The sequence below is a fragment of the Argopecten irradians genome, chromosome 3 (assembly GCF_041381155.1).
Source record: "Argopecten irradians isolate NY chromosome 3, Ai_NY, whole genome shotgun sequence".
Taxonomy (NCBI): Eukaryota; Metazoa; Mollusca; class Bivalvia; order Pectinida; family Pectinidae; genus Argopecten; species Argopecten irradians.
Window position 1 is genome coordinate 50,340,365 of NC_091136.1, and position 13,343 is coordinate 50,353,707.

The following is a 13,343-nucleotide window of genomic DNA, read 5'->3' on the forward strand; positions in this document are numbered from 1 at the left end:
ATTTTGATCTTTTTATATTAGTGAAACATCCTATATATGACATACATTTGCAAGCATTTATCCCGATAACACATTTGCATCGGTTTTCCTAATTTAACAAGTTTATGAAATGGTATTCTACCGGCCTGGAAGGAACAAGATTCCAATTTAGTAAATAAAGGTATGAGAGAAAGTTTCATATTTTATTTTCGAAACGTTCTAATAATGTAATTTGGCAACATTTAGTTCCTTTTACCTTTCGTCTAGCGTTCGTAAATATCCTATCATAAGGGCAATATCTACTAGGTAGTATATTTTCATTCATCGGTAAGGAGTTGGATATGGCTTGATACAGAATCAGACAAACGGCTCATAACTCATGTCCTTAATTTTAGCTCAGGAGATATCAAAGGTTTCTGACACGAAGAATCCGTCAGATGACGTCAGATCTATATAGAATCCCAACATGTTTTAAAGATGTCCATAATACTAACATTATATATACATGGTTTGAGCACATTTGTAGTAAATAAACTACGTAGATGTTACCGTTCAACATGAAATGTTCGTGGAAATTTTCTTTTGTGGTTTGGTGGGAAATAATCGTGGTCTATTGTGATTTTGATAAATATCAGTTAGCATTTGTTTATTGTGCCTATAATCGTGGTTCATTGACAACCACGAAACCGCTATTTCTATAAAATCGAACACTTCATGTTGTACGGTAAATAGTTTGACATGCAATGTTGTCTACTATCGATAACTATCACACAGTAGTTAGGTATTTAGTCGACGGCTTATTTATTAAAACTTTAACAATATAAATACAACAAATAACCACAGCTCCTGACACCATACCATCCTCAAGCTGGATCTAAATCTGTGGATATCAAAACAAAAAAATGTGTTTATTGAGTAGCCATTTTAGACTCCCTTATTATGTGCAGTATATTTAGATAATGCGCGGTAAACTTCGATGTCCAAATATCCTTGAAATGAACATAATTCTCGCATCTCAATTATGATAGCTGACTGATAATTTAAATTATTTGATGATTGAACTGTTTAAATTATATACGATTGAAAAGTATTGGATAGAAATCAAAGGCTAGACCTAAATTAGATGTAAAATTATGGATTGTATATAGAAAAATAGACAAACTATATCATGAAAAAAGAGATGTATTGATCTACTGAAAAACAGAGAAAAAAGTAGCACATCGAACAATTACTCTACTCGTGTTAAACATGAAAGTAAAAGAAATATTACACACCTTATAAAATGATTTAGTAGATGGTTTGTCCGGGGTAGTACTGCTGACCAGCGCCATACATCTGTTGTCCACCAGCGTAGTGTCTGAGTCCAGAGCTGTACTGACCGGCACCGTAGACCTGGGAACCTCCATACTGTCCAGCGCCATACACCTGGGATCCTCCGTGCATACCGGAACCGTACACTTGAGATCCAGCACCGTAAACCTGGGATCCGGCGTAGTGACCTCCGGTGGTGGTGTAAACAGTTGGATATCCGGTTGAGATTATTCCGCCGCTTACGTAACCGCCATGGTAGTGCTTCTTGCAGGGCAGGCCTGATACACACAAAATAAGCTTAAATTCAGTTCAAGTGTTTAAATTTAATATTGCTGTTATTTCCATGGTCAACCAGATACTCAGGATATGTGAATGCAGAAGGTTTTTTTTATGAAAGGTTGACACGCAATCCAAAGATACAGCCCGAACTATCCTAATTTGAACAAGTCTAACACACATTAATTGCCAGATTATGGATTGTATAAAAAGTCCCTCTTTCTATGGTTTCCCCTCCCCTTTTTTCTCTTTTTGCAATCATAAGGAATTAAAAGATACATAAGCACTCCCAATATAAAACGAGGTAATACAAAATAAAAGGTATCACCATCATTCAATTTAATCAAATCATATAACTTATTTTGTGTATGCTAGCCTTTCATTGTCAATATTTGACAAATACCTATTTGCAAAAATTCAAAAAGAGTCATTTATAACTAACAATTTGATAACTTTTAACGTCTTTATTAATAACAATATCTACTTCACTAAGTGCCACAACGAACCTTAAACAACAAGTACAGAAATTATGTTTTAATAGAGTCCTGGAAGGCCAGTAGTTTTATTAGTTTAAAGGTATGAGTCATTACCTGATCCCTTGACAAGAGGGTAGCCTCCACCAATATGGTGTCCTCCTCCGATGATAAAGCCATCATCAAAATCGTCAAAAGCAGAGGTTGTCGCAACAACGGCGACGAGGACAGCGGCGACGACGACGAAAGTGTTCATGATTATAGCTGTAAAGTAAAAGAAACAATGTTATTAAATATGTCAGATATACTTACAGTTGCACGGTGTATTTTTTAACATCAATCTTTTTATTCCATTCTGCACATGGAGATAAGTTTTTTTTTTTATATCGTACAGTGATAAGAATTCAATTAACTAACGTTAAGTGTACTTTATCATAAAATGGTATAGAACAAATTCAGAAATATAAATAAAGCTAGTTGATGACCATGTTACTTACTTGTCTCGAAGGTTGAAACTACAAATTAGCTTGGTTGATCCCCTATATATAGGGGTTTGACTCTGAATGGTATTACATCACATAATTTTACCGGGAAGTTACGGCGCGTCTGGTTGGATAAACCCTTAACTCATAAGGTTATAAAGTATAAGGAAGTGCACGCTAACATCGGTACTCTTCTGGCGAGAACCAGACGGTCTGCAAAGTTACATCACTTTCTGGAACAGTTAGGTTTAACGATGACCGGCAAAATTGTCGACGAATTTACAACTCGGTGAAAGACTTGCGCAATATTTTCGTAATAATACATGCATGTCATTTGGGGTTCATTTTTCTGCAAAATATTTGAAACATTAAAATGTGACTAAGGATTGAATTAACTGTGTTATAAAAATCAAATATTCCAGTTAATTTCATAATTACTATTATTTGAATTTGCAAAACAAAACACAACAACATGTAAGTTCAAGTTGCATTTTCCGCTAATGAGTTTTTATTGAGTTTTAATTCAGGACTTAAATCATTATAGATCACGAGAACGATAGTAATCCTATTCAGATAGGTTTCCAAATTCCATACATTGATTATAAAGTATTAATTTTATCTTATTTCAAATTTTCACAACAGCCGTAGCAAAACTTAGATAATAATAACAATTATTTGTTTTTATTAAATAATGCAACGGATATGTACATCAGTATATTTTGATTATAGTAAGTAATATGAAAATTATGGACGCAAATATTATCTAAAATAATTTAAAGATTAATAATACTCTATGTACAAGACTTCGTGATTTTCAATGGAAGATTGTTCCTGGTGTTTGTTTGTAATTAAAATGAAGTGTCTGATTCAATTAACAGGTCGGTCGAGTCTATGATTTACAAAGAAATAATTTATTTTACTACATGTAGCCTGTTAGTACAAATTTATGATACGATCACAGTGTATTGCAGTATTACAGCGAATTGTGGAGGGGAAAGTCTTGGGAATGGACATTACAAATTAGATAAATTTCTATATATAGAACAACATAATGTATTAATTTATGAGCTGATATTATGTCCATTTCATAACATATTCTTAAATATTTGATACTGTGAGTAGGATATGGAAATAAATCAAATTATACATATAAGACACAGGCCAAGAGTGTTATTTCTTCAAGTTCAGATAATTCACTATGTTGATCCAGCATGAATTATCCATGCGACAATTGTAAATTTCAGACATAATGTGTGTTTAGTGTACAAAACTGCTGAGGTAAACTGTTGAGGGAAGGGAGATAACGTGAACTGCCTTCCAAGTTTTCGAGCTACCACGTAAAATGCATGTGGCCCGTCTAACACGTAATAAAGACATTAAATTAAATCGTGATAATGTCTAATATCATCTTTAATATTTATTTTATAAAATATTTGCAATATTTATTTTACAAAATATTTACAATATTTATTTTACAAAATTTTTACAATGTTTATTTTATGTATTAACAATATTTATTTGATACAATCTTTACAAAGTTTATTTTGAACAATATTAACATTATTTATTCTATACTAGTTTTATACAAGTAAATATTTACAATATTTGCTAAGTAAGATTTGTGTTGTGTCGCGATGACTAAGGTTATATTTCAGCCCAGAGGTAAATGGCCTAGTGGTACATGTATAGTGTAGTAACGCGTTATCAACTTGGTCATAATATTTCCTAAATTATTAAAACTGCTTAGGAAGGTTTAATTAAGCTAAAGGGAAGTATATTTAATGTCATTTCTCTATAGACAAATTCTGTCCCTGTCCTCTCAGTTCCTTGTTTTTCTTCAATAATCAGCTACAACACACCATTACATAATTATCTGACTAAGAGCTTTGCAAAATTGTTATATTGATTTTAAACGAAAACTCAGTTTTGATGATTTCAAGAGGACACTTCTTTGGTGAATTCACTTTCAATTTAAAAGATAAGTAAATAAGCAATACTGATCTAAAAATCGTATCGGCCATAATAACGTTGTTACACCTACAATCAATTTGCACAGAAAAGCAAGTTCCGTAATTATTGACAATAATGGCAGCGCAGTACGTGCATGCATACAGCCAATTGTCTTGTAAGTTTTTTTATATACTCTTGAATATAATAAGGTTCAAAGGTAGGAAGATGGCATTATTAACTTGCATTAATATGCATAATTTTACGTTGTTTCATTTTTGAAAACCCCACTGGATTCCTACAATTGAACACTGCATTCCTTGTGACGCACATTTTATAACTAAAATACAAGTTCTCCTTTGCAAAACGTGTACTATGACGTTACTGGAGAGTCATTAAGATCCTTATATGCTACGTATGGCGTACTCATGTTTCTAAATATCTTAGCTAGTTGTCCTACACCATGTATCAACCATACTCGGCTTTGAGGCACGGTAGATAGGAATAGATTTTTGTTTTCGCCGGAGCCACTAGTTAATAACTCGCGTGCACGACATCTCGTAGAAACACTTCGTAATCTCGCGTGACTACACGTAATGTTCACGAAGCCAAAACGTATTATCTTGTAATCATCAATACGCATAATTATTACGTATTGCATATTGTATACGCTGTTGTGACTATACTATAACTATTCAACAAATGAGTCGTCAGGGGACGTGGAATCAGTTGACAAACGTGTCTAACGAGTAACGACTTAGCACCAGTTTGAAGCTTCTTTTGTCAAAACCATTCTAAACCCAGCAGTCATATCCACATTGGACACATTGTACATGTAGCTTACGTATTTGTGTTCTACATGTACTGAGGACTTTAAATTACACTGTACAGGATTATTGAAAAGCAAAAACATTTCTTTTATGAGATATGCTGTGAACTAACGTACTATTGCGTGACTTGATTTCGCGTTTTCAAACTTAACACCGTTTTCATACTTAAAGTGAATAGTCGGGCAAAGGAAACCAGTCTAAATGCGTTCTTTGGCCTTCCATAAGTCATTGCATACCATAATGATGGTCAAGTTCTGCTTACGGTGTCCAGTTTTGACCATTGAAATTTTGGGGAAGCCCCGTGTAAATTTAGCACAGTTCTAAATATGAATTCGTCAAACTCTTTGAAAACGAGGCTGCGTGGAAATGTCAACATGGACATGTGTTTCTCAGTCGTGTCGGTTTCGTTTCGTGTGATAAACCACAAATGCGGTATGTAAATTGTTGTTTTGAGATGATACATTTGATGCAAATGAAGTATTCTTACATTAATGACAATGCTTTGTAATCATTTTTCGATAAAAGCATTTTTATACATGGAAATCGACACAAATATTCGGCCGATGCATAGATGGGGCCCCGGCAAGGGGCAATTATTGCAGCATCGCATTCGTCGTATTTTACATCAACCGAATCATGAAGGTTAAATACAAATAATCGTAACATAATTTCCCATTTAAAACCACACGAAAACGTTCCATACAACGTCCATGCATGTAGCTGGCAAAGACGTGAAAATAAATTGTTCATACATAGATATTTCACAAGTACAATATATGTGTTCAATCATTCGTGTAGTTTTTTGCAGAGATTTAATTAAATTATCTATGTCTCTGTTTTTTTGTAAACAATATTTGAGGTCTGGAGAGAGATGACATGAATGTCCAGCTGGAAGGAAAGAAACTTTTATGATGTATATGTATTGTACAATGTATATATGTAAACGAAAATTCCATGTAGCTGCTATAGAATTACAACTAGGAAATTCTCTCAAACATTGATAATATTTAATTCTTCACATTCATGTAGGCCTATGCTGTGAGAATTAACACATCATATGTATTTCCAGAAAACATATAGGCCTACATGTATGTTACTTTCCTTTTCTGTTGTTTCCTGTCCTTTTTTGTGCTCTGGAGAAAAAGATGATTGAGTTGGAAGAAAAGTAATTAATTAAGAGAAATGTGTACCACAGTACTTTTTCTGTAGCCGAGGGGTTCTATACTGTTTTAATAGTCCAGTAATTAATAATTAAATTGAAAATTTCAAAATTAAGACGAAATTGTAAATTCCATTTTTGAATGAAGTGGTTCCCCTCCTTTGAATGTACACAGTGTGTATACCCTTTTTGGTTTTTAGGAATAATACCTGAATAGGAACCTGAAATAACATGACAATCAATCAGGTATGTGTGTGTTGGGGGGTGGGGGTGGGGGCTAAAAGACAGAAGAATCATGAGGTTGAGAAGATGTAACTTGGGTGGGGGTTGAAATATAGAAGAAATAGCTACAGATAACTGGAAGTGGAAGGGTGCTTTATCATTGATCTTGTCATTGCATATTTGGGGTTTACATGGCTTTTTTTGGTTATTTAGTCTCATTGATTTTGGAGCAACTTTGAATCCATATGTTACTGTATATCTTTCTTTTTTCCATGTGTAGCTATTTCTTCTGTATTTCACCCCTCCCCCCGCCCAAGTTACAACTTCCCAATAGGTACCACTTTTTTGTTTAGAACTCAAATCAAAGACAGATGTACATATTACTACATACTACATTTTAGTCTATGTGTTTGTAATCACTGTTACTACAGTATTAATACATAAATGGTCTATGTACAAGTTACACATAGACAATAAATGTGAAAGTTGGTTCAGACAAAAAGATTTGTAACATTTCAGATAACTTGCTAGTTTTATGGTTTTATTTATATGTTGAATCTACTCTCTTGTAAAGTAGCTATAGAATTTAGAAATCCTAAGACAATGGTATCTATATTGCTATATGTAAAAAAATCCTTATATTTTAAAAGTAATTGAAAAGCTATCTCACAAGCCCTGACAAACAAATGGGCAGGCATATGGATGCAAGAATTATAATCACTGGATCTAGAGGACTAATATAAACAAATATTTCTACAAAGTTAAACAATGAAAAAGTATTGCATCATAATTTTATTTAATGATTGCAGTTGAAAGGAACATTTAATAAATTAATACTGTTTAAATGTTCTGTTCATGATCTTCTAGGTCCATATTGGTAAAGTTTACTTTCAAGAGCACTCAAATCAACAATCTTCAGTCTTCATATGATGCTAATTGTATGTATATGTATACATACACTTGTATACAGGTCCAAGGGATGAACTTTCTGTATTCATGTCACTATGCATGCATGGTGCCTGAAAAAAAAGAACCAACATTTTTTTATATCTGTTGAATATGACAAAAATTGAAATGATCAATTTCAAATATATATAAATGAATAAATGTAGGTTCATTCTACAAGTTTTTTTTTTTATTTTAGAGAAAACATTTTATAAGTTGTGTCACTGATGCATTTAATAGAATCAAATATTGTTTCAAAAAAGATACAAAATTCATTATCTATAGTTCCAACAAAAATTCAGAATAATTATAAATGATACATGGCTGCAGTACATTTCAACTCTGTAAAGTTTGTCATATACACATGAACCAGGTACAGTTGTAATAAATATACAAACACTATTTATTATTATGACCAGAAATAATACTGTATGTGTCCTCCAAATATCTCTAAAGAACAAGCTAAAACCTACATGTACATATGTATATGTGTATATCAGAACATATACAATACAATTTTACCAATTAACCTACAATGTAAATCCTAAATAAATATATATAAATATATATATACAGAACAATAATTTACAAATTAAAAATCTATAAATACATACATCAGAACTGTATGAATTGACCGGTAGCATAATATTATAGATTAATTGAAACAAATCTTAGCTTGATGATGCACTAGCGATTACATTCTAACTGTACATGCATTACAACGGTACATTTTATAAATATACAGGGCATTCATTACCCCTAAAGAGGCCCCACGAAAGAACCTCTATTTACCCCAGGGTTACGTTTTACGCGATTGGGGTTGGGGAACAGGCAGTGGTGTAGGAAGCGGGGGGGGGGGGGGGGGGCAAACATGTCTTTTTGCCCCCCCATTTTCGCCGACTGAAATTTTCTAAAAATGCTTATTTTTTCGTACTTCATTCTAGAAAAATTTTTCGCTGCGCGGCGCATTTCCTAAAACGTTCAAGCACATAATGTCAAACCTTTATAGTGAAAATTCAATACACACAAACTAGACTAAAAATGTCCATCAAGGGATTCTATGTGCTATTTAAAAAAAATGTCTCTTAAAAGATCAATTTGTTTATGTCTTAGCGAGACAATTAATTCATTTTTTTTTATGTTACACAACAATGTGCCGATGGTGTGAAGCCGGTATATTCAGATCGAGTAGGGTTGCATAATGTTATGACGACACAATTATCATTTCTAAATGCAGGTAGCTTTAAATCGAAAAATTACCATGTTAAGAACGCTTTATAATCATTAAACTTTATCGTAAAACTCATCTCAGCCATTCTAAATCGTATTTTTTTCCCCGGGGGAGACCCCCGGACCCCACTAACACCAAATTCTCGCGCCTTTGGGCGCTCGCAAATTCATCAAAATGCATCGTAAAACTCATCTCAGCCATTCTAAATCGTATTTTTTTTCCCGGGGGAGACCCCCGGACCCCCCTAACACCAAATTCTCCCGCCTTTGGGCGCTCGCAAATTCATCAAAATGCATCGTAAAACTCATCTCAGCCATTCTAAATCGTATTTTTTTTCCCGGGGGAGACCCCCGGACCCCCCTAACACCAAATTCTCACGCCTTTGGGCGCTCGCAAATTCATCAAAATGCATCGTAAAAATCATCTAAGCCATTCTAAATCGTAATTTTTTCCCGGGGGAGACCCCCGGACCCCCCAAACACCAAAATCTCGCGCTGTCGGACGATCGCAAAATCATCAAAATACATAAAACTAATCCCGGGGGTCACCGTCAGACCCTAATAAAACACCAAAATCTCGCGCCTTCGACACTCACACGCTAATTCGGCCAATTTGCGTATTCGTTAATTTCCTTTTAGCGACCCCACTGTCTATAAATGTGTACAAGGATTAAATTTAGTGATATATGAAATGTACATAAAGCATATATTATATGGTTGGGAGTTGAATTAATCTCCTCCTGTAGGTGTGGCGGGGGGGTGGTTTACAAAATATTGAGGACCTTTGCCCCCCCACGACGTTTCATCTTCCTACGCCACTGACAGGTATGAAACATGTGACCATATGTGACCACTCATTCATGAAAAAATACTGCTAGGGACTATTTACATAATGATCAAAATACGAAGACTCACTCACTATCAGCTGAGCAGGGAGTACCGGGTAGTAGGCCTAGGTACGTACAGTAGCGGTCCGGAGCCGCGTGCTCGTTTGAACTGTTCTCTTCACTATAACAAGTTGTATTAACACTCTCCATGCGTCGTAATGTTTACCGAGTCATTTGTTGGGATTGTCGCTGCTCCATTGCCTTTCCTTTCGCATTTTAGGTGAGTCAGTTGGTTGTTTTGGCGGAAACCATTTGGTTCAAAACTACGGTAGCCATGTTTTGTTTACTACGGAGAGTGGTGGATGTTGCGCATGCGTTAAGATTGAACTGCACTGATAGCCGGTCGGGAGGACGCATTAGGATTCCCATAATAAATATTAATTTCTTCGCATACAGAGCGATTTTGATGGGAGATCTTATTTTTCTATTTCATAAGAAATTATAGTGGATTAATTAACACCATTTTACCGATTTTAGCCCTTCTTTGCCCGACTATTCGATTTAACACCATTTCCTGGCTAACACTATTTTCATACCTAAGACCATTTTCAAACCTAGCAACATTTCCTTACCTAACAACATTTTCCATACCTGTATTCATATCTAACACCATTTTCATTTCTAACACCATTTTCATACCAAATACCATTTTCATACCAAACACAATTTTCCTGCCTTACACTATTTTCCTAACTAACACCATTTTTATGCCTAACACCATTTTCGTTCCTAACACGATTTTCGTTCCTAGCACCATTTTCATACCTAACACCATTTTCATACCTTACACCATTTTCATTTCTAACACCTTTTTCATACCTTACACAATTTTTATACCAAATACCATTTTCATACATTACACCATTTTCATAGCCCATTATCTTTCGCGATTTATACGTTAAACGCTCTACCTTGTTTTGACGGCGACTTATGTTTATGAGTATTAGGTGATATTAATTTTAAGTCCAATTAAAAGCCAGGATTGTTGGTGGTGAAAGAAAGCCGGAGTACCCGGATATGAAACAATAAAAGCGGTCACCTAAATCTAAATCCTTAACTAAAAACCTAAAACCTTAACCTAAACCTTAACCTAAAATCTTAACCTACATGTAACCTTAACTTAACCTAAACCTTAACCTTAACATTAACCTAAAACTTTAACCTAACTTCAACCTAACCTTACCTAAAACCATATCTAAAACCTTAACCTAAAACCTTTACCAAAACCTTAACCTAAAACCTTAACTTAACCTTAACCTAACCTAACCTAAACCTTAACCTATACATTAACCTAACATTTACCTTACCTAACCTAAACTACCTCTTATGTTTACGAAATCTAATAGCGCTCGATACACGTTTTGTTATTATTATGTTAACGAAATGTAAACGCTTCTATTTTAGCTCTCTTTTGTATTTTGCTCACGTCTGAATAGTGGCGTTGTGGTGAGAAAACGCACCAAACCATCCATATTGCTATCGGCAATATGGTATCTTTGGTACTCATGTCAACAGAGCCACTTTGTATTAACGATGTTTCCATATCACTCCTATTTGAGGCGGAGTCAACTATATCATTCTAAATAAGTGGAATAAATATGCTTTGTTTATATTTCAGCGACAGCTGTCTCCAGCGACATGAGTGGGCCCTGAAAAGTCAACGCTTGGTTGGGGTACACGGTCGTGACATACCACAAACCAACCGCTGTTTTTGTTTATTGTTTATGGATTCTTATTAGAGTATTGGAAGTCATTTAGATGGGAGAATATCAACGAGCAAAACAAGCTTAGATGTTCAGAAACGGGAGAAAAAGAAAGGATCGAAACATCACGCAACAATGAATTATAAATAGCCATTATCACATATCATTTGGGTCTGATGTACGGTCTTGTAAGTCTTAGCTATAAGTTTGAGGTCTTATTTTTGAATTTAAAATATCCCGTCAGATATATATTGTATCAATCTGAAATAGGTCATAGAAATATTCCAATATATTAACTAGATAGTTAAATTGTATCTAATGTAGATTGGAATTGCCATGGAATGGCACGCATCTCGCGTGTGTTGACGACGACATTTCCGAAACATCTTAAAACACTTAAAAATAGAACTACTCGTAAGCTTTTATTTGGTTTGTTTGACGAGGTATTTAACATAAAAAACAAGAAGCAAAGATTAAAATCATCCACGTTTGATGTGTCTGCTGCTGTGTTATACAGATATATCGTTTACTTACTGTGAGGCAAGGTGAATTCCGTAAAATTATGGGAAAGTTCTGATGCAAATGTGATTCATATCGGCTCGTAAAATACTACAGATATAATTTCAAAGAGGAATTCATAGTCCTCAACCTGAAAGATATTCATACCGTTCTGATGGAAGAAACATTTAAAATGAGGATTTTGAACTCTGTAATAGTATATAAACGATGTGTAATCATTGTTTCTGTTTACAATATTCATATTGAATCTTACATGCGCTTTATTTTCGGGATTACTTCAATATAAAACTGCATCGAATTGTGGTTTTATTATCTGATTTCACTATTTCTAAAACAGCATCGATCTGCTGATCAGTAGCGCGTTTGTGTGTTTATTTTTGTTGGCGGGAATGCTATAAGTGATATTGTACAATCGTTATTAACTGCCATTAGAAATATTGATTAATATAACAGATATGAAATGCAGTATAATTCCTGCTACCTTTTTTCATTTTCAGTCGGTGGGATACATTTATATTTTGCATTTAAAGCTTCCAAACATTAAGCTGTATGAATACAAACATCTCCGGAAAACACACAGAAACAGCAGTATACGGCATGATACATTGTCATCTAGAATGTCGCAAAAATGTTTTCGCAACTGAAAAATGTAAGCCCACAGTAAGTAGATATATTTTATTTTTATCCCCCTGAGGCGAAATCGTTGATTATCCAACGGTACCTGGAGAGTGCAGGTTCTATATCATCATCCTTGGGATTTCATTTCCTAATGGATTTTAATCAAAGTTACTGTTAAATCAATGTTGGATTTAATAAACTAAATAACCAACGCAGCCTAGGCCTATTATATGTGTGTGTGAATATCGATTTCATATTGATGATAAGTAAATTATTTTTCTCACAATACACCAAGGATACATTATTTTTTATTTTTATTGTGGTTCTGACAATTTTGATCACGAAAATTGGTGATGGTATTCCATCTTTATGAAGCATTTCATAATGGTTGTTTGCGGTTTAAACGCTTATTATTTGCTCTAAGATATCTTTTCAAAAGCACACGTGTAAACATCACAGATCTCTTGTAAGCTATGTCACAACCTAAGCAATAATATGCATATTTGCCTTTCCGAAACATTAATTTAATTTATTTTTATTAATTAAATCATGAAAATATATATCGATGGCCTGAGATGATGTTACAACATAAAACAAATGCAACAGTCCGCCACGTTTTTATCTAAATACAGTTAAACCAATCTTGATAGCTATATATTTATTTGCGTTTTGCAGAGCTAAACATGCAGGCATCTATGATTCATATTTCGGTGAACTTACATGTAACAGAAAAAAGTGTTTCAGCATTAGCGACAGGGCTTG

General features: G+C 34.2%; 2 protein-coding genes across 2 annotated transcripts in view; one reads left to right on the forward strand and one right to left on the reverse strand.

The window, feature by feature from the left end:
• LOC138318963 (zinc finger protein-like 1 homolog) overlaps positions 1-13,343 on the forward strand; it is a 433,896-nt gene that overhangs the window by 174,166 nt on the left and 246,387 nt on the right. The gene's annotated exons all lie outside the window — the stretch shown is intronic.
• Positions 757-2,609, reverse strand: LOC138320077 (peroxisomal membrane protein PEX13-like). The gene is made up of 4 exons (XM_069263157.1): positions 2,537-2,609; positions 2,157-2,303; positions 1,254-1,568; positions 757-859 (listed from the first exon to the last, which is right to left on the reverse strand). The coding sequence occupies exons 2-3, from the start codon at positions 2,293-2,295 to the stop codon at positions 1,267-1,269; spliced, it is 441 nt and encodes a 146-aa protein (XP_069119258.1). The 5' UTR covers positions 2,296-2,303; positions 2,537-2,609; the 3' UTR covers positions 757-859; positions 1,254-1,266.

What these genes read in the sequence shown, in the direction of transcription:
- LOC138320077 (XM_069263157.1), bottom strand. Translation starts at nt 2,295, where the DNA reads ATGAACACTTTCGTCGTCGTCGCCGCTGTCCTCGTCGCCGTTGTTGCG. An exon ending in CCCTCTTGTCAAGGGATCAG is followed by an intron (nt 1,569 to 2,156) that starts GTAATGACTCAT and finishes TGTGTGTATCAG; the next exon opens with GCCTGCCCTGCAAGAAGCAC.